Below are 23,287 nucleotides of genomic sequence, written 5' to 3'. Positions count from 1 at the left end.
TTTATAGTTCTCCTATTAAAATAATCCTGCTCACTATCTAAAGTTCTATGTACGGTAGATACTAATATTAAGGTTGTGTGTATTTTGGCAATCTCAAAATTGTGTGTGATACGTATCATTAGGTATACGAGTAAATGAATTCGAGTACTATGACCGATCCCTATAGTTACAATTATAAATTATAGCTATGCTATATTTTAAATCAATAGAATTGACTAATACCTTCGGCTAAAAATTGTTCGAAGTTTATAACGACCTATATTATCCTAATCATCATTTCCTGATAATTAGGTACACCTATAAAGAAAGCCTTTTTTTTCTTCGACAATAGGCTTCATCAAATTATTTTTATTATTAGTTGAAATAACAGAATGGAATAAAACTATGAAAACGGATTATATCGCGTATATTAAATTTATAATACATCCCGACGTTTCGAACTCTTTACAGCGTTCGTGGTCACCCGTTGACCACGAACGCTGTAAAGAGTTCGAAACGTCGGGATGTATTATAAATTCAATATACGCGATATAATCCGTTTTCATAGTTTTATTTCATGAGTAACTATCGCGGTAACCGAAGACAATATTAACAGAATGGAATTAATTGATTAATCTAGAGATTTACAACTTAGATCTCGTAATAAAATAAGTAAATAACAAATCGTGCATGTAATTGTAAACATGGCATACTGTGTATACCTATTTAAATAAATATGTAAGTGTAACATTTAACGGCAATGACTATTCGCACAAATAATACATCATGCTTTAAAATTAAGTGCACCATATCACTCTCGTGTGACAGTACTAATTCTATGAATGAAATGCAGTGTATATTTCTTCAGTCCTCATTCATCCCCAGTAGAATTCTATTTTGTGGCAGTCATTACAGTCATGTTTGCTATCCTAACCTAATATGCGGAATGGATTAAATTTTTTGATGTGGTTCGGGTTAGGCAATGGTCTTCGGGACCGCGGTCGATGCAGTGGCTCGTTGGCAGCTGAAAGTAACGGTGATTGATAATCATCTATCATTTCTCCATCATGCTCTTCGTTCTCGTGGTCTTCTCCAAAATTATCGGTGTGGTTAAATATCTCAATTTGTGCTGGTGTCGAAGCTTCTATTTTCATAGTGGTAGCAGCAGTCATATTGACAGCTTTGGTAATTTCTTCGGTGGCATTCGCATTTACTAATAACGTTGTTGTGGCTAAAGTGGCGGTCTCTGTTATTATTTCTGGTGATGTGACTGGCGGTTCGGTCGTAGAAACATTTTTGTCTGTGTTGGTAACCATGTAAATAGTAGTTAACTCTGAGTTAGAATGTCTGACTGAATTATTTTCTACAGAAGAATGTGTTGTACTGCTTGAACTACCTGTAGCCAAGACAGTGGTAGGTGTTACAGAGTTATTGCCAACAGCTGGAGAAATAGTATGATCGCTACCAGACATGGTCGAGGCAGGCAAAACATCTGCAGAATGATTATTGAAGAGTGGTACTAAAGTTGAAACTTCAAATACAATCGGAGATGAATTTTCAGTGCTCGTACTGTCATTGATTATTGTTATTTTAATTATTTCGTGATTGAGCGTAACACTAGACGATTCTTGTGCCTCATTTTCAGTTACGGGGTGTGCTGCTAAAATAGGCATTTCTGTTGTTGATGATTCAATTACAGGTTGTTTTATGCTTGAGTTCGTCATGCTGGCTACCTGCTCAGTTCTCGTTAAAGTATTAGTGTGGTTGGAATAAAATATTTGTTGACCATTCCCGGCACCCGGCTCGTTTATAATTACAGTGAGATCAATACTTGGATCCTCTTCTGAAGAAGAGTGTAAATCTGGTTGTAATTTTGTAATTCCTGTTTGAGTCTCTTTTTCTGAGCTAATTGGTTGTAATGTGGAAAAACTAACAGCTTTTTGTAGTTTGTATGTCTTTGCCTTTAGACTATCATATTTTTCTAAGTATTTTTTAGGAACATTAGATTTTGTTTCTTTTTTCACACTGCCTATAAGTACTGGCGTATCTGTTGATTTTTGTTCTTTAATAACGTTTGTTGGGGTTAGAGTACTTGATATTGCATTAGGGGTTGTATCTGGAGATGGTGTGACACTGATATGCTCCACTAATTTATTATGGTTATATAAGCGCTGGTGTTCAGCTATTTGTTGGGCATGCTTTTCTTCTAGAGATAAAACAGTCATATCATCGCTAATTCTTGCTTTCGCCATGACGAGCGGTGGCACAAAATGATCAGTGGGCTGTGTAAATATAATTTCTGAATTGCCTAGTCGAGTCATCTCATCGTGTAAGAGCCGATGTTGATAACTCTTGTTATTCTCGATATTTTTAAGATGCTCCTTACCAATAGTAGTTTCTTGGTGTTCTGGTTGTGGAATATCATTACTATGAATCGGTTCTAGATTAAATTCTTTATCTAGTGGTATTCTAACGTAATTGTGGATGTTCAAACTCAATTTTGTTGGTGTGGAAATTTCTGATTCTGAATGTAAACTGAATGGAGTAGAAATTTCAGTAATATGTGGCGGTGAATTACTTATCTCCTTTTCTTCGGTAACAACATTTTCAGACGTTGATAGTTCATCTGTAGTTACTTCTTGATCAGTGAAAGTAGTGTCAGTAGCCGGCCACATTGTGCTGGTTGATGTCAGGCTCGGAGTACTCGAGGGTTCGTCTTCTTCACTACAGGACAGCTCTCTCAGCAGCTCTTCGCGTTTCTGTTTAAGAGAAATGAAGTTTTTAATTTTAAAATTGCCTACTAGTAGTCTTTCTATAAAAGAGGCTATGAAATTTGATCTAGTCACTGCTACTTGACTGCTACGGTACTAGCTTTTCGGCAGATCGTAACTATCCTTACCGTTCAGTAAGGACCAATTAGTACACGCTCTTAAAAAAACCGTTTACATAGAACTTACCACATTGCCAGTACATTGGACTCGTTTCACGCCGGCCAGCCCGCAGTCGGCGGTGAGCTGCACGGCGGCGCTCTCTGGCAGGTACAGAGCAGTCAGCGCCGGCAGCGCGCGCACCATGCAACCGTCCTTGCCGAGCGCCCATTGAGGCACTGGTGAAGAATAATTCATTTTTAACTACCAAACACATTATTACCTTACACCTACAGTTGTAATAGATTCATATTTAACTTAAGTTGTGTTTTTTTTTATATATATATTGGCAATGCGATAGATTGAGAAGTAACGAGTGAACCACTACTGTACACTAAATGTCGATAAAAAACATTTTAAGACATAGAGTGGATAAATCCGTTTGGATATCCACGCTTTCCAACTATCGGATGTTTTAATGATTTACCAAGAAGACCACATATTAAGAAGGCTAAAAAGATAAAAAGGGTAGGGAAGGCCGCGGCAGGTTTGGGCTTCCCACCGGCATCCCGCTCTCCACCGAGTCTGTGGCCGCTCACGCATGCGTTGAGGCCCTTAGGCCTAGACCTGCGGCTGCGGCAGTCTACTCACCAGGTAGTTCACATATGAAGGAGGCTACAGTAGGCCCGCCGCAGGCTCGAGCCTCCCAGCGGTAGTCGGCGGCCGGGTCTGCGGCGGCACATAGCGGGGCCGAGCGCGCGTCGGGGGCTGAGCTCCAGTACCCTTCTCCGCTTAAGCCGCGGTAGTCCCTGCCATATTACACTCGATTTTGTATACATTAAAGAAACGATAAATTTAAGCATAGACTTAACCTATGCTTAAATTTGTAGCTACTTACTCTGAGAAAGCATCATGGCATGTAATTAAAATTGTATTATTTAAAAATCACATCAGATTGTTTGTATGGATATAGCTAATCTAGGGTCTGCTCCTGGTACTAGATATCATTCCCTATAGTCCAGGGGTCAGCAAAATTTTAAGAGGAAGAGCCAATCACAATTTCTAGTTGTCTAAAAACTCAAATGTCAATCTTTTGAGCGACTTAAAGAGTCGCAATTGTACTTTCAAAGCGAGCCGCGGCTTGACGGCCCCTACCCTAGCAAAACACTTCTGCGCAACCTCAATGTAAGTTAAATTATATAATTAATAAGCTACAAAATATAGCTCCTTAACAGGTTCTCTAGTACGAAACGTGAACAATGAAAAGTTAACTTACGTCCAGGTGAAGTCTCCATCGGGATTACTGCGGATAAGGCCGACCCAGACGGCACTGGAGATGTCCAGCTCCTTTAGATAAGCCCGCACAGCGTCGTACTGCGCTGTTGTGTCCACTGTAACAAATAGGTATTACTTTGATTAACCTCCTTGTATTACATACAGAGTTAAGTATGTATGTTTTATGTTTATTTAGATATACCGGCACAGGTAAATTAAGTCACAAGAACCCGCCGCCATAAAACCGCCTCCATATAATCGAAGTTACGCTCTCATTTCTCAAGAACATTTAAGTAACATACATCTATATCTAGTACATCAGTTTTCGTTGCTAAAATTTTATGTCATTTCAGCATGTTCTTGTGACTTACTTATTCACTACATTACAAGGTCCAACGTTATGTAATAATCCGATACTGAGGAAAAGAGTAACCTATAATAGCAGAATTATTTCGGGCGAGATACCTTAGGTACTTAAACGCAAAAGCTAAATGACATAATTAAGAGGCAGGAAACCAAGGACACTGGGATAGTCTCTATCCAAGAAAAATGGGCGAAATTAAGTAATTCATAACACCGACCGTTCGGTTTTTGAAGTAAAACTTCTTTAGGCGCGACTAGAGGGTAACTCAGATTTTTTTTTCTGACCGAAGTAACGCTCAGTAGTGACGCACGCACACACGTTAAAGTGTTAAAGAAGTTTTACTCCAATCGCGCGTAAATATTACACGCACACACTTTTTTATATTTTTAATTATTATATTGTGGTATGTTGACGTGCCTATATATTATGGCGATATACATAAGTTGACCATAACTACTATCACGTTGTAACACTTAAATGAGGCTGTGATATAGTTTTAATATATAAAAACTGTTGGAGCACAATTACACATAGACATAGGTGAGTTAAATTACTTAGTCTAGCAACACCATTACGCAACCCCGCAGTGTCAGGGAGTCGGCCGCGGAACCGCCGGAACTCACCACAAACGAATTAAAATTCGCATTGTGTCGAGATTCCAACTTCGCGACCATCAGGACGAATCCGGTCTTTGATTTTCCATACTTTACGAAAATAAATAAATATTATGGATAAAATATCCATAATAGCGACTCTTAACTCAAACGTTTACAGTGGTCGTTACACCCCCATTATACTCGTAACTACATGGTGGTCTTAACCAGATTTATACCCAGTTTTAGGTTAATCTATCATTAAATTGATGAGTTTACGAGGTCGCATTTGCATGATTTCAAAAAATTATGTCTTGGGAGTCACTGTTAGGGTGCCTTTGGGAACTATACTTATATGCAAGTTTGAAAGATCCTTGTGAGGCAAGTGGTTTTAACTAAGTATCACCCGTATAATATTATAACCTAAAAAAATTGTGCATTTTCTAATATCATAATATATCTAGAGAATCTACACGCGATGTGCCACGCTGACAGCTTCCAGATACTGAATGCCTGATTGACACCCAACCCCAACACTATAGATCCGCTTGAGGAATTTCTCGCCACTAGACGGAAATTTGCATTAACCACCGCCAGGAGGCGTCAAGACGGCAGTAGTCTGTACTCGTATTCAAATTGAAGCCATTAATTCGGGTGCACGACGCGCCCGCAAAGCAATACCGGATGTGTACATACGTTCCTATTTCCTACGCAAAAACCTTCTCCGGGTAAACGGAAGGAAACCTTATCAACATGTTAGCTTTTCAGTACTAATTACGTACACACGCAAGAGTGAGAGCTGATATAAAATTAATGTTCTATCGAATTACGTATGAGCAAATAAACGATATAATGCCATCGTGAAACCTACTAAATGACCTTTCGACTTTATTGAGCTCAATCAATTATCTAGCACCTACAAGTAGATAATGTTAAACCTATCGGGGTGTTGATTGGTGTTTCACCGCGGAAATGAAGCCTTTGAGGCTTTATTGAACAGGCTGCATGAGAGGAAAGAAGTAAATCCCCTTAATCCTTTCAGAACTCATAACAAAAGAGATTAACTTGGACTGTAATAACACATTGTGGTATAATCCGTCGCGAAACCGCTTTTTATTTGAAAGTAAATTTTCATCCGGGCGAGACGCGGCATACTTAATCAAAATTCTTCTGAATTTTTAGTTAGATATGTACGTATTAAACATAGGTACCTACATTGAATATGTTAGCTCTGTAACTTAATGCCAAGCGCTACTTAGCGGAATTTAACACTTCAGCGTTGACTTTAACACCATTAGTAAAAGTCAGGCGTCGGAAAAAGTTTTGTATTACGCAAATGTTAGGAGTTTCAGAACGTTTTGATGTTTTCTCCGTCGACACGGTGCGGCGGCGGCGCGTAGTGTAGTTATACACAAGTGGCGTTGGCGGAGCGCCAGGCATCCCGCCACGAGGCTCCGGGACCGCCGAGTCAATATTTGCGATGCCATTTAACTGTCCCAACACACGCTACTTACGATATTAATTGCTTGCTTATCTGGCAACACCATCATACGCCGAAAGTGAAATACCTGGTAATGGTGCTCAACACGCATCAGAAAAATGACATTGTTAATTTTTGTTTTTCAAAGAGAATATCCTCTAGGTTCATTTATAATAAGCGGAGGATTGTGAAAGAAATGTAAGCAAAAGTGTATATTTTAGTGGAGTTTAGAACCGCTCTAGAGCATGCTGACCCAGAAATTGTATTTCCATTGCAAGACGTATAGTAGCGAATGTTGAACATCTCTTACAAAACGGACAAATATTTTCATAATGCTTCTGCAGCTGCAACTGGAAACTTCCGTCTGCTGAAGGCTGTTTCCAGTTCAGTTCAATTCCATTCGAGCAAGACAAAAATTATATTGAAACGAATTTGTCAATACTTGGAGCTCATTTCATAAAGCATCAAGTTACATTTTACAATTTTAAAGCGGTACAACTGGTTCTAGGTACTTTCTTAACTAGTCAAGCTCTTACCAATCGCACTAGTATATAAAATGCCGTTCTTTAGGTATTTATCTACCTGATTATTTTAAACTACTACTACTATTACGTCTATTACTACTGACAATAGGGATGATGACACATGTTGAAGTTTATAATAAAATCTAGTAAAATAGATAGCAAAGGAGTAATTTATCACATAATGTGGATATTAAAATAATATATGGAAATGATATAAAAATACAGGATCTAAGAGTTTCCAAATTTAAAGTTTTTTTTAAACTTCCGAAAAGGAATAAAGTAAAGATACCATTCGATTCCTTGCATTTTATCCAAAAAAATTGTATGGCAACTTTATGCATAAACGCATTATGTCACCGACAAAATCGCAATTTTACTTATTTTCCATACATTCAAGATGGGCTCTCAGTGACCTTGACGTCATGTTCACTTATCGTTTTGTTAGGAGCGTTTCGCGAGTGAAGTACTACTGTCGGACTTTGACTATCATTTCTGACATTTGTATGGTCCCATATAGACATTTGATCCCAAAAACAAACCTGATCGATTGATAAAAATTACCATTAATAAAAATTTGTCATCAAGCCTATTATTTTGTTTTCTTTTTGGAATGTGTAATTAAATTATAGACTTTTAATGACTAAGTACCCAATTACAAAACGTGGGGAAATGTTCATTGGAATATATTAATTTATGTTATGTTTTGCTCACGGTCGTAGCTCAAAGACAAGCGCACTTTAGCCCTAGGCGCTCAGTAATGGCGTTCGTGCCTCGTAGATCTCTTTCGCGCGTGGCAATATTTATTCTGCGATATTGCCGTTACACCAATTTTTGCATCAATATTTATGCATATTGGGAATTTAGTTCGTGAGCACTTTTGTGGTGGTAATGTATTTTGCAAGGAGCCATGTAAAGTGAATTTACGATGGCAGGTTAAGTGGAAATCTAAAGTGTAGTGTTTACATATGAAATAAAAAGAAATACAAGATTTTGTTTTCTCTTTTTAGATATATTATGGAAATAAAATTATTTAAATATTTTAACTACATAGTACTAATTGATTGAACTTATGCTTTTTAACATTAGAGGTAAGAAAATGGAGTCAATAAGGAAAAATGCATTTTAAAACCGCAAAGTATTTATCAATTTTGTCAATACTTTTTATGTTACAAGTTAAGTCTAATTGTTCTTTCTAATTCTAACTTATTATGTAATACGGGCAACCACTGGGGCTGCAAAAAAGACAGTGTAAAGACTGACACAGCGCACACAGCACAGTGTAAACTAACGCAGTCTCCAAGGCTCCAACTTCATATGTACCATGTATGTTTAGAACAATAGAGATTTATTTTTTATTTTTTTATATATAAATTAATGGTTAAATCTTAGTAGTAGACACGAAAGAGCAACCGGCCGCCCGTATTTCTAGCGAGGACCGATTGACTCACGCAAATGATACAAATAAAATAAAAAAAACAAATCCGGTGAGGCTTTTGGGAAGATTAGGCTATTTACATTGGTTTCTTTTTTTATTGGCGGATATTTTCTATTTTATTGATATATGATGTGAAATGATGATATTTATCACGAATTAGTAGTTAGCGTAGCGGTAGTAATAACTACTATGGGATACCTTTTACAAGTAATATGTAGTTTGCGTGTTTATTTGCATGTTTATGTTCGAATTGATCCTATCTCTGAACATAAATTACTAATAAAGTCGTCAGTATGGAAAACATACAGGTCATATTTCACTGTTGCCAGTGTTGCCATGCAAACTACAGCTTGTGGAGCCAGAACTTACTGGCTGATAGCCAAAAGCGATAACGTGTCAATCGGATACAATAGATTTGCGAAATTACTCAGGTTTTGGAACAGGCCATAATACCTATGTAATCATGCAATGCATGTCAAGAGAGAAGAAGCTATATGACAACAGCTAGGTAGGTATGTGATAATACATTGACAAGTCTGAAGCTAGGGAGCCGGCGATGAATAGGCTTCAAATTAATCGTAAGACGAGCGCCCACCGCAAGCGTCGGAGCTATGCAGAAAAACGATACAAAAACAGTCAGCTATTTAGGTGTAGGTACCTATTTCAGCTATGATTATTTTAAATATTTAATGAAAAACATAATCGTTATATGTAGTTTGTTTAAAGCTAGTTGTATGTTAAGATGCCCACTGACTATCAGTCCGCCGGACGATATCGGCCTGTCAGTTAGAACAAAAATTTGACAGTTCCGAACAACTGACAGGCCGATATCGTCCGGCGGACTGATAGTCAGTGGGCTCCTTTAAAGTAGAATAACGCAAATCCAAATTCGTCGAATAAGAGGAATTTTAAACTGCTATTTAAGTTGAGAGAAAAGTTGCTTTTATGGCTTATATGATTGAAAATGCACTTGCCCAGTATTTGTATTAAACTATCTTTTTGAACAATGATCAACTTTATTGCAAACAATATAGCATAATGGGAATTACCTATTCGAAGTTTCGATAAACCTCATGCGTCTTCTCTTTCCTTAAATAAGCAAAAAGTGTCGGAAGCCAGTGTTGCTCGAAGGCAAAAAGGCTTCGGAAACTTTTAACATGCAAGACATGTCCAATTAAGCAGTTAGCAAGAAATCGGGAGTTCACAACGATCCAAATTTCCGTGGAAGCACACTAAAATTTTTATAAATATGATTTCGTTTTGATATTAATTTGAGTGATTCTCGCTCGCACTTATATATTGGTGCGAGTTAGATGCATTTAAGATAACATCATGTCAAAAGTGAAACAGGCTATTTTTCAAATGGGAACATGTCACCTTTTGAAGGCAGGTCGCCGGGGGCGCCTTTCCGGTCGTATTAGCTATTAAGCAGACGCCTCCGGGATACAGCTTCATTAATTAACTTTAATTCCAACCATCCTGATTAATATTGACGTATTCAGCAACTCAATACAGTCTGTAGGTACATTTTCTGCCGAAATGAAAAATAAATGGGTATATTCAAAAATCAACATCATGTTCAAAAATCCAAAACGCGATTAAAAACAGAGCGTAACTTGAATGCTCCTTTTCGTGGCCGATTCATACGGGTTAATGATATTCAAAAGTGGTGATGCAAATGCTTTTGATGTGTCTCTTCCGCACCCATGAAATGTTCATATAAGCGAAACATATCTCTCTTGCAATATCTTTAATAGTCTTCGTCCGTAGCAACGGAAACAGACGCACAATCCGAGCATTCGATAAATATCTACTCCTTTCGAGTGATGAAGAACGATTTGACAACTCAATAGTGCTCTGTGGTTTTATTATTTGACATATTTATTTAGTCATTGGGAAAGCGGTTTTTGCTAAATCGAAACACGTCGGCTTTTAGTGTGTAGCGTCGCCCACACTGTTAACTGTACATCAATGGACCTTATGCCTTTTGTAATAAGGTCCACCGATGTAAGTGTAAGTGTTTAAGGCTGATAAATTAGTTTTAAATTGATTGTATTTTATTGAAGTGCACGTTTTACGTAGTATATCTAGTAAATTTACGCTTTGAAGCTTTCGATAAATGGAACAGCGTTTCTTTTACCGCACAAGAATCATAAAAGTGTCTGAAAGTTAAAATAAAATATTGTTTCCAAAACTTGTGTAATTCAAGAGCTGGGGTTTTCATATGCAGCCCTTCGGGATACCGCCTAAACTTTTACACATAAAAAGAAAACCAAACTAAACGTCTAACTTTTCCATGACCATTTAGGAATATACCTACCCTTTTTTCTTTTAAATTGTTCATGTCAATATAATTAGCAACAATATACAATAAGTATATAAAAAAACATGCATTAGGTATGTGTAACCAGCGATTGTTTATTATCAATCGCAGTGTGCAACCAACAACCAATTACAATATCAATAGGATCTAAATGTTGACATAACGTTGCGAAATGAGCTGTCACAACAAAATGACAGCACTGCGTGTACAAACAGCAACACTCCTAACTGTACATCGGTGGACCTTATTACAAAAGGCATAAGGTCCATTGATGTACAGTTAGGAGTGTTGCTGTTTGTACACGCAGTGCTGTCATTTTGTTGTGACAGCTCATTTCGCAACGTTATGTCAACATTTAGATCCTATTGATATTGTAATTGGTTGTTGGTTGCACACTGCGATTGATAATAAACAATCGCTGGTTACACATACCTAATGCATGTTTTTTTATATACTTATTGTATATTGTTGCTAATTATATTGACATGAACAATTTAAAAGAAAAAAGGGTAGGTATATTCCTAAATGGTCATGGAAAAGTTAGACGTTTAGTTTGGTTTTCTTTTTATGTGTAAAAGTTTAGGCGGTATCCCGAAGGGCTGCATATGAAAACCCCAGCTCTTGAATTACACAAGTTTTGGAAACAATATTTTATTTTAACTTTCAGACACTTTTATGATTCTTGTGCGGTAAAAGAAACGCTGTTCCATTTATCGAAAGCTTCAAAGCGTAAATTTACTAGATATACTACGTAAAACGTGCACTTCAATAAAATACAATCAATTTAAAACTAATTTATCAGCCTTAAACACTTACACAAATATAACAGCCGACCCTTTTAAAGTAATTATACAGGGTTTCGAACCACTAAAGGAAATTAAAATTATGTAATTGATAGTCCGATAGAACATGCTTTTGGTTTTGTTTGTACTTCCTTAACTTAACTTTCCTTGGGTCAAGAAAAGTACTGTTTTTAAATACATTCGTAAACGACAATTGTCGCATAATCAACTTTATATATATATTATTTAGTAGTGCTTGGCAATTACCAGCGTTCGTAATCGCGACCCTATTTAACACATTCAGCTTGTAATCACGACTCATTGTCGTCAAGACTGCGGGACGTTTTCGCTTCTCAAAGAGGGTGCGGCGGTGTGCTACGAATGTACGTCATCATCAATCAATTTAAGAGCTGTGAGCTCTTGTCGGTGCAGCGTGATGAAGTTGTCTCCACCTTGGTCGATCCGAAGCCAACCCTTTTGTGTCCTGGTGATGTACCTACCTATTTTATTATATAAATGCGAAACAAGAATATTATACTATATTAAGAATATTATAATAATATATTGGTGTTAATGAATGCCTCATTCACTGTTATGCCACGCTTTTAGCGGTACGTAGTAGCTTATAGCGTAGTTTGCGCCTGTGTAGCGAGAATACTTCGTAGAGGGACTATATGTGACCTCATGACTGGCTCTGAATACGTTGATCTAATAGTACAATGCCCTTGGAAAATAAAAAGACATTTCACAATATTAAAATTACTTATTCCTTTGTATGTAGGTACGTACAATGAATGTACAATGTACATACCGATAATATGACACTAGATGAGTTGAACTTTGCCCTTTGTTGAGTGTAAGGTGACGTGGCTCCCTAATTGGAAGGATTTTCTTTATCTCTTTATGGCCTTACTTGGATCAGCGCTCAGGCGATATCTTTAGAGGCTCTTATCTGCTTTTTGTAAAATGTATGCGAGTATAAGAGCCATCAGTACATTGGAGCGAATAAGGGACAACGGTATCAGATCACGACTTGGAGGCCGGTTTTGATACGGGTTCCGTCAAATTTTGATACGACCTTGATTGCTTAATAAGACGATTATTACATTTCGAGGCCACTAATCAGAGTTAGCTACTAACGCTGATCGGTACTCAAAATCAAGGTAACAAAATAAGATGAAACTCATACCAAATTCATAAAATAGAATCAGCGTCCTTATTAAACTATTTTTATGAAGCAGAAACGTCTGCGAGCGTTACTTCAAATTTTTAAATTAAAGGAAAAATGGAAAAATTTACACCGTTAGTACTCGAACTTGCGACCATTGGAACACAGTCCAATCGCTTCTGCCAACTGAACCACGGAGGTCTTCCACTAACAATATGCTAACCCATACTAAACTATTTTTTATGAAGCAGAAACGTCTGCGAGCGTTACTCCAAGTTTTTAAATTAAAGGTAAAATCCTCGCCTTATTGTCAAGGCGTTATAGTGCGTCTTGTTAAAAACCTGTGTAGTTTTTTGTAATGAACTGGGCTTTGAGTTTGCTTAAATTGTATTTATAGTGCTTTTTCGTAGTAAAATTCTTTGTGAAAAATGTTTATCAATCAACTTTAATACCAACAACTCTGCATTCAGCAGCATCAAAAATAATAAATAACTTGCTAAATGAAGGTTTTTCTTTTAATTCAATTATAATATAATAAACTCACGGGTATTACATCCCCGTCATTTGATAGGCGTGCGTGGGGATACAGATCCAACACGTAGAGGCCCTTTGGAGAAGTTTGCTGTTATGTAATTCAATTATTATTATTAATGATATTATCGTGCTTAAGTAATAAACACATCATTATGGAGGCAAAGTACATGCATAAGACAATTTCGATTACATTTGTTATTGAAACATTATCTGAAATATACCAGTGGTGAATGATATTGAATTTTTACCGTAATATTGTTTGTTTATCGAGTAATAACGGCCCAATTACATTTGGTAGCCAAGATGGGTCGCGGGCCCAACTAACAGCAATTAAAACAGCGATACGATACCCCGGGGGTGGGGGAAGGGGCCTTACAGCGCCATTACTAATTGGTTCCAGGCCATTAACTCCCGTATTTATAAACCAATGTACAACTCCAATGTCTTAATTGCTGGCCCGTTAAATACCTGCTATAAATCTGATTGATGAAGGCATTGCAGGATAATGTTTCACAAGTGTACCTATATGTAAAGGTATTTTGTGTTTATGTGTATCACATTAATAATGAAAAGTAATCGTGCATAAACAAACGCCAACGCATTGAATTAGTCCATGTGTGCCATTTGTCCCCCGGGCCCTACGATGGACGATGCCAGTCATTATCGTTAACATCGTGTCACACCACTTAGCGCAAATTAGTTACTATCCTCGCTAATGTATATTTCGTATATACTCGTAAATAATTATCTATTTACTGTTAACGACATATCGTGTACTAAGAGAGTAGTTAAATTAAATTCAACATCTGTCATATTTATTTTGTAATCATGTAATCTTTTACATGCGTTCTCACTGTATAATATTATAACAAAACAAACTTATGTTTGCTTTATTGGGCTAAAACTAATATTTCTATAGAAATACATATGGTAAAATAAAAACAATAACGTAAACCAAGAATCTTAGACCTGCTTGAGTTTGGAGTTTCATTAACATCGGTCTGCTCTAAAAGAAATGGCGGCATACTGTCTGTGATTGGAGAAAAAAAACCGTTTTCATTTGTTAATTATATTGAAACAAAAGACCGGCCTTACGAGCACCACGCATGAGGCCGATACATTGGAGTCAAAATCGCTTTTAGTTACACCAGTGCGCTCAGCCGTGAGGCGAATTGCGCAGTGGAAAGGCGTTACCATTGGTGTAAACAAAGTATAAGCGTATGCATACAATTCCGACCGAACACCGACGCCTTTCCACTGCGCAATTCGCCACACGATTGAGCGCGCTGGTGTAACTAAAATTAACTAAATGCGATTTTGACTCCAACTCCAATGTATCGGCCCCATTCGTAGTGCTCGTAAGGCCGGTATTTACGAAGTAATATATATGTCTATGATTGAAACCAATTGACAACCAAACCAACCAATCTATCTTTAAACACGTTGAAAACATAAAAGTTGAATAGGACTGTAAACCATAAACGCGTAAAGCGGTAGAATTTTTACAACTAAATTTTCTCTTAAATGATTCATGATTGGCACGGTGCCTACATATAACCTTTTTCATTTGCGCAAAACGAGAATATTGTAGCATCATCCAACGTAGTGGTATAAGATGCTTCATCAAATATAATGATCTAGAAAATAAAATAAAAACAAAATCTGTTATATAACGTGTATGTGTTTATGTGTGTAATTTTCTGTATTATTTGGATTGTTTTCTGTAATGAGGTGTGCAATAAAGTTTTTGTATTGTATTGTATTGTATAATTCCACCGGAAAAATAACCCATGACAAGGTTGTTTCCATAACATTGGAGTATATTACAAATACTTGGCACTCAAATGATTTATTAGCTTTCTGGAACACATTTCTCCGGATTGTGTTTCCTCGTTGGAAACGTAACTGGAACTTATTTTATTATTTTTCGTGAAATATATTTCATGATATTTGACTACTCGGGCACGAAATTGCGAAATGGGAACAGGAAAATGAGAAATGTATCTTAGGCCAGGAAATAAATGCCCAAAAAAAGGTATAGAGGGAAATGCTAGGAACACAATTTTTAACTACGTAGCTTTGTTTGGACTAGTTAGGAGATGAACATATCAAAAGTCTCCGGCCGTAACCTTGGTGCTGGGGGGAGAGGGGGGTTTGAAGGTTCCATTTTTCGGTTTTTCGATTATATCTCGGAAACTATGCGTCCGAGCGACTTGGCCACTTATACAAAATGAAAAGAGATTTAATTTGTTACAAGTTTTTTTCAGTCAAGTTTTTCGATATCTTGTATAGTTTTTGATTTATCCGCTCTTGAAGGTTTATTTAGGGCTCTCATTTTCATCTTGATTATCTACATCAGTGAAGCTGCTAGGCCGGGTTTGGAATCGTTTTCGTATAAATCGGGGGTGCTGAATTCATTTATGGTATCAACATTGACACCATTCCTAAGTAAAAACAAAATCTAAAAAAAATGATTTTTTATAAAACTCCTCTTTACGCTTAAACTATACCGCTGAACCTATTTAAATAATATTTGGGATGGTCTACATGTTTGATTTAGTTGATAATGATACCAAACATGACTTCAAACCTTAATTAAAACAGTATTAACCTCAGCAATTCAACTTCGGCGAAGAAGCTGAATTTCCCTCACACTAAATTTCGCACCTTCAAAGTATGATTTTTGAGATAAAAACTATATTATATCCTGTCTCGGGACTTAAAACACCTATTTAACAAATTTCAACTAAATCGGTTCAGCGGTTTAAGCGTGAAGAGGAGTTAAAAAAAAAGTTATTTGTTTAAAGTTTATATGTTTTTACTTCGGAAAGGTGTCAATGTTGATACCATAAATGAATTCAGCACCCCCGATTTATACGAAAACGTTACCAAACCCAGCCTAGCAGCTTTACTGATGTAGATAATCAGGATAAAAATGAATGCCCTAAATAAACCTTCAAAAGCGGATATCTCAAAAACTATACAAGATATCGAAAAACTTGACTGAATAAAACTTGTAAGAAATTAAATCTCTTTTCATTTTGTATAAGTGGCCAAGTCGCTCAGACGCATAGTTTCCGAGATATAATCGAAAAACCGAAAAATAGAACCTTCAAACCCCCCTCTACCCCCCAGCACCAGGGTTACGGCCGGGGACTTTTGATATGTGCATCTCCTAACTAGTCCAAACAAAAAACTACGAAGTAAAAAATTGTGTTCCTAGCATTTCCCTCTATACCTTCTTATTGCTTGGCCTATCTAATGTTTATTACTGAAAATATAAATAAATTTAACCTGACTTTCATACAATGACCTTGATACTCACTTTTAATTATTTTCTTCTTGCATTAAATATTTGCTGTTACTTTTCAGTGCAGCTTTGTCACACGTACTCGCGTGCACGTTTTGTACCATAATTAACCACGTATTTACGTAATGTAATGTAATAGAATTCATGTGGGGTATAAGTAAATATTTATACTTTTGGTTGTTCGTGACTAATGACAATAATAATAAACACATCAACTTCAAACCGAAAACATATTTGAAATACCTATGTATTTGCTATGTTATTGGTGTATGTAGTAATATGTATTGTAGTAGTATGTATGTGTTGTGTTATCATTACGTGCAGAGCATATATCGAGTTTATTTATCTAGAAAATATTTCCCGAACCGGGCTAATCAACCCTACGAGTAAAGTACGCTTACAACAAACATTAAACAGAAACGGATAGATACATTTATTTGTCTACCCCGAACATTTATAATATAAACTAATGTCGGGTAGTTTAGTGTTGCTTACCAATATCTCAATTCACATTTTGCTGGAACGTCAAGTCTTCCGTGACCACAGAAAGCAACCTAGCTAAAACGTCGGAACAGAGGTCAAATAATGAAATTTAATCGCGTTAGACCCGTTAATGTTATTATTTAAAGTACGCTTGACAAAACATAAACATGATTTATTTTCTTTGTATTTTACCAAGCTTTTCATCATTTTACTCTTACTTTTGGCGTCTAGTATAAAGCAAGTGCTATCAATTTCACGAATATCCAGGCCACTGCTTCAATTTATTTTATTACAACAAGCTAGGACTCGTACGTGAAGGGTACCGAAGACCGCGCCAGTTTTTTGAAATTTAACCCGTGATAAGGGTCAAAGTGAGAAATGTAATAAAAAAATTCGACTCGACCAAAACGAGAATATTAATTAGCTCTTTTTATATATATTTTTATATTTTATATTATATATTTTATATATAAACCTACTACAGTCTGCTGTTAAGTGCAACTTGTAAGTACACATATTATAATACAAGTATATAGTAGTAAGACTAAGTATAGTAAGTTTGTTTTCTATCATAAGGTACTGGTATCACGTGTACAACTATACAAATACTCATAAACATACAAAACATATGACAAGACATCCAAGACCAAAATCAATGTAGGTAATACAAACTCATAAATCCATAACAAACTTTTGAATTAGCCTCACAGTGTCAATGTCAAGTGTCCTTGTGAAAAGTTATTCGAATTATTTAGGGTTCCGTACCCAAAGGGTAAAAACGGGACCCTATTACTAAGACTCCGCTGTCCGTCTGTCTGTCTGTCCGTCTGTCTGTCACCATGCTGTATCTCATGAACCGTGATTAGGTAGACAGATGAAATTTTCGCAGATGATGTCTGTTACCGCTATAACAACAAATACTAACAAGTGCGAGTCGGACTCGCGCACGACTGGTTCCGTACCATTACGCAAAAAACGGCAAAAGAATCTTGCTGCTGTATGGGAGCCCCACTTTTTAAATATTTATTTTATTCTGTTTTTAGTACATCCCATACAACAAACGTGATTTTTTTTGCCGTTATTTGCTTAATGGTACGGAACCCTTCGTGCACGAGTCCGACTCGCACTTGACCAGTTTTTATTCGATTTTCGTCTCGCAATTTATTAGCGGAAGTAATATAGGCGGACGGACCGCGCTGCTTTTGTGCCTCTTTTCATTGTGCGCTTATTCGGCCCGAAGGGGACTCATGAGCCGGATTTACATCATACTTTTTTTTTTTTTTGGCCTGTCCACGATATTAAACACAATAACTTACGCATGCGTGTGTTAAAAGAAGTGCGAAAAAGTATAAAAGAAATATTAATAATAAATTGTGCCACATGATATTAATTTATGTCTCTAGATCGAGTTATACGAGTATGAAATTACAGTCTACCTAACACAATGGTATTTTTATTTATTTAATTTTTTTTAACAAGTTTGGGAACAAATCAAATTATTTTATTAAATATTTTGATTTGTGTTTTTTTTTAAGTAGTCACACTACTATATATAAATTAAAAACGCCTAGTCTTACTAAGATGGCATATAGTCGAGAAATTCGGACGGGCACCGCCGTGGTGGGGTGGCCTAGGGGTTCATGGCGTTAGCCGCGATAGCTAAAGACGCCGGTTCGAATCCGGCCTTCACCACTGGAGGGCTTCGTCACTTTTTCTTTAATATATGACATCTATTACAGTTTTTAATTTTTTTTATTCAAACAGCGGTTAAAATATCTGAAAGAGATTGCTTTTTATCGATAAAACCGCCTGTTGTTTACCTCTACTTGAGTTGTTGTATTCATTGTATTGTTTTCTGTATTGAGGCGTGCAATACAGAGTAGGTATTTTGTATGGTAAATACTTAATGTATTTGTAACCTGATAGCAAGTAACAATTAAAATGAACGTGAGCAAATTTGCAGCTCTTGAGCCGTTTAGGTACATTCGTAATAAAGCAAATCGCTTTGCAAGTATGCGCCTCACATTATTACAAAAAAAATCTGGTTCTAAATATTGTAAAGTTTGAAAACCGAGAAAACTATAGTTTACCTAGACTATCAACAAAGTAGACACATATTCTTAAGGAAATAACATACCGACTATCTGCTTTTAGTTATTCGAGAACCCACGCCTATTTGGTTTAAAGCCGCACTATATCAACAATTTAGAAGACGCGCAAAGTACGGTACTTAGCTTTATCTACAGCGGCAGCACATGCGTAGTTTACCTTCCTACCAGCCATTATGGTGATGCATGAGCTTATCAGTTTCAGCTGAAATTCTATTACGAGCTGAAAAGCCACAACAATGCCCTGCGTGATGGATTGCCCCAAACAATATAATATATCAAGGCCCGTTACTGTCGATATAGAGAGCTTTGATTTTTCCGATGTGAAAATAATCAGGTCGCGGCTTTGTTCATGGGACTCCCGGTATTTGAGGCGGGAAGTGGCTCCGTATGCACGTGATTTATATACTTTACAGCGGACGAGTAGGTATTTTGATACGTAATTGGTGGTTCAAACGTCAGTTCAAACAAAGCTTCCTTTTATAAACAAACTAGCTTTAGAGTAGAGTTAGTAATTTGGGTAGCTTATTTTTTATCCAATCTGCTTTTTATCGATTTCCCATACAAACTTCCACCCCCCTTTTCACCCCCTTAAAGGATGATTTCTGGGATAAAAACTACCTTATGTCCTTCCCCGGGACTCAAACTATCTCTATACCAAATTTCAACTAAATCGGTTCAGCGGTTTAAGCGTGAAGAGGTAACAGACAGACAGACAGACACACTTTCGCATTTATAATATTAGTATGGATTATTAAAGAAAGTAGGATGTTCTCAATCCTTTTTTTATATATTCTAATGTTGCTTCTTCTCACTTTGTCAGTAGTTAGGTAACGATTACAAAAAATAATTTTTATTTGTAATTGATTTTTTAGGACGTTTACACTTTTAGTAAATCGTTGGAATGTAGGAAATATATAAGGAGCATGGATTTGTTGTTACATAGCTTACTAGCTCTTGTATTAACCGTCGGAATACGAATCTCAAAAAAGTCTATCAATGACAATAATTTCAGAAAACTATTTTTATTTTGCGTCACAAAATGGCGCAGAATACACACTGCTTGTCGTAATGTCACCCTTAAAAATAACGGGCCTTACCGAACTTGGCAGATTGTTATTTATAATTCAGACCTGAACGCGGTGTAAGAGCGGTGAGGTCAGGGAGATACCGTTAGTAACATCCTGCGGGCACTTCGTAGTAAATAGCAATGGGTCATTTTGTAGACAACGTACATATATATCGCCTTGTAGGTATTAGGCGTCTCATACTCTATATGTATAGTGCTACGCTTCGTACGAACCAGCATCATGAGACCTTTAACATCTGGACCAATGATTTAAGCAGCGTTTGTAAATACATAAATACGCGAGGGACGTCTCTCGTAGCTGTATAAGCCAATGCGGGACCAACGTTTACGACCACATTTGTGGCAGCTGAAGTAAAAGGCCATGTCGGCAGCAACTTTTGGAGGATTTGGCCTTCTTTACGCATTTTCGGCATGGCGCGAAACAGCAATATACAAAGTACGTTCTTTATTATCGCAGGTTATGAGATCGAACCCCGGTTCGTACCAATGGTTTTTCAGAATAGTTTATATAAACCACACATACATACATTACATGAATAATGCGTATATTAGTATGATCCTATTATTTGATGTTTAGGAATTGCTATTCGGTTAAGGAAAACGTCATGAGGAAGCCAGGTCCCCCGGGTCCCCGGGATAACGCTAGAAAGATGAGTCCTTTGTTAGCCGTTTAATTTTTTTGCGCATCATTAATGATGACTTGAGCACCTGCCGCACTGTAAAAAATAATCGTTTTAGCTTTAGCTAGATCGGTGGTACTTAGTCGTATTTAAACGTGCAAAAACTTAACGGATAGGTAGTAACAACAATCTATTCTTTAAAGTATTCTAGACAACGATCGACAATTTAGTCCTCATTTCCTTAGCGCCCATCGCCCTTTAGTAATAGAGTATCATTAAAAGTGCCTGAGAGGCTCTTCAATTCATGTCGTTGAATTAATGACGTATAATAACTCAGCTCACGAGGGTGTGCCCTTAGCGCCAACGCTAATGAATAATAGTGCCATAAAATATATGAGAAGGTGTTCGGTCGTCTGCTAAAGCCTGTCGCATGTCAACATTGCATGTATGTAGGTATGTACCTAAGCCTAGTTAACAAGGCTAAGAGAAAATACTTTTGTGAATCTTATTTGAAATTTTAGCTTCATCGTACCCGTTTAGATTGTTTTTTTTTTTTTTTGCAATAGTTGAATTTGAGATTTGTTAATAATCTGTAACTTAATGATACTTATTCACACATGTTAAAGGTTCAAGATATGCAAATAAGCAATGAAACTATAATTTCATCTTATTTATTTAACGAACCGTTTTTGTTGCCACACGACTGACTACGGGTATAGTAAGTTCTTACTTATTCCGTGCAACTATCCTGGTCAGGTACCTGTCAGTGTCATGGGAGAAAAATATTTCTCTTTTTATTTTTAAACCATATCTGATCAATTCTAAGTAAGTAGGCAATGATGGAGGAAAACCTAAGCAAGCAATTTATCAAACATAATACATGTAATTTAACGCATTCACTGCCAATGTTTTCGTAGCGCTACACTTGTAGCCGATTCTAGTATTTTCCCTCTTTGTAGAGTAAAGTGACTATGAACAGAGCGCCCGCCAACGGGTTCCCGTCATTCAATATGTTAACAGTATTACAGATTGTATAATATGTAGGGAGCTCCGATGCATATGTTTTCGTCTATTTAGACCATTTTTGAGGTTTTCTAAGAACAAATTAAATTACTTTCTTATGAAAATATTTTAATTCCAACCCCGGGCACTGGAGGCCTTGGTAATTTTTTCCTTTGTATTATGTTATTTATTTCGTTTATTTTTGAGGTTCTCCCGTTTGTACAAAAATATTTTTTTAGTTAAAAAAATCACTAATGTTTAATTCTAATACTCACTAGCTTAGTTTTATATGGAAATATTCTACAAAAACTAAATCCAAATACAAAAAATAGGTACCATTTACTCTGAAAGAAAAAAAATCCATTTTTTCTATTATTTCGGGCAGGAATATAACAGACGAGCGATCTGCCCCGGCTTCGCACGGTTTACACAAAATTTTAACAAGTTATACACCTAAAATTTCCTCAAGAATCACTCTATTGATAGAAAAAAAACCGCATGAAAATCCGTTTAGTATTTTTTGAGTTTATTGTGAACATACATACATACAGACAGATACGGCGGGGGGACTTAGTTTTATAAGGTATAGTGATGTAGAACCTATCAACCTATTACAAACAAAAAAGCAACATAGCTCTACTAATTTACTGACAATTTTGCTTGCTCGAGCCCATGCATGCAGAAGTGCTGTAGGAGAGGACAACATGATTTAGACTTTTTTTATTAATTTTTCAAAAATAAAAGTCATGTAATTTTTGTATACGATCAAAATAAACCAGATTAAACATTTATTTTATAGTTCTCATTACTGAGTCGTTTGATCTACGTGTGTAAAATTTACTAGAATAAACAAAATATTTGTCTGGAGAGATCGCTCTTTAGCAATAAGACCGCCTGTTGTATATATATGCCTCTACATTTAATCAATTCTTTTTTTTCTTCTTTTGTTTTTTTTTACTGAGGTGTGACAATGAAGAGTATGTTATATGTCTATATATCTATTTATGTTTAATTAGATGAACACTGCTTCAGGGGCCCGTATACACATAGTGTGCCTACATTTAGGTAAGATAAATATTCGTGAAGTGTCAAATTATTTATGAGCTAATTATAAGAAGCTCTTAAAGAATCACTTGATTTTTCTAATCGGCGTCACAAATACGTATGTTTCAATAATATACACCTAAACACAAACAGCTAAATCTACCCCTTGAAATGTACGGGACTGAAATAGACACCTGAAGCGATCGATATGTGGCACACCTCGCGGAGTGGCCAGCTAATACGCGCGCTAATAAAGCCGCGCCTTAGCTGAAACAGATTATGGCTGATTTACCGGCGATAAACTAG

The 23,287-nt window shown here is 36.5% G+C and overlaps 1 protein-coding gene and 1 non-coding gene across 2 annotated transcripts in view; one reads left to right on the top strand and one right to left on the bottom strand.

The window, feature by feature from the left end:
- Positions 1–585: 585 nt before the first annotated feature.
- LOC134740740 (mucin-3B) overlaps positions 586–23,287 on the bottom strand; it is a 47,949-nt gene continuing 25,247 nt past the window's right edge. The window contains exons 3-6 of the mRNA XM_063673334.1: positions 4,123–4,237; positions 3,498–3,655; positions 2,937–3,085; positions 586–2,738 (exon numbers count right to left, since the gene is read on the bottom strand). Of these exons, the coding sequence (XP_063529404.1) occupies positions 909–2,738; positions 2,937–3,085; positions 3,498–3,655; positions 4,123–4,237 (2,252 nt within the window). The 3' untranslated portion in view covers positions 586–908. The remainder of the gene's footprint in view (positions 2,739–2,936; positions 3,086–3,497; positions 3,656–4,122; positions 4,238–23,287) is intronic.
- On the top strand, positions 18,737–18,809 carry Trnas-cga (transfer RNA serine (anticodon CGA)). The gene has a single exon. It is a non-coding gene; the product is annotated as a tRNA-Ser (tRNA).

Source organism: Cydia strobilella, chromosome 4, assembly GCF_947568885.1.
Source record: "Cydia strobilella chromosome 4, ilCydStro3.1, whole genome shotgun sequence".
In the NCBI taxonomy this organism is placed as follows: Eukaryota; Metazoa; Arthropoda; class Insecta; order Lepidoptera; family Tortricidae; genus Cydia; species Cydia strobilella.
This window is presented reverse-complemented; position numbering and strand designations above follow the sequence as displayed.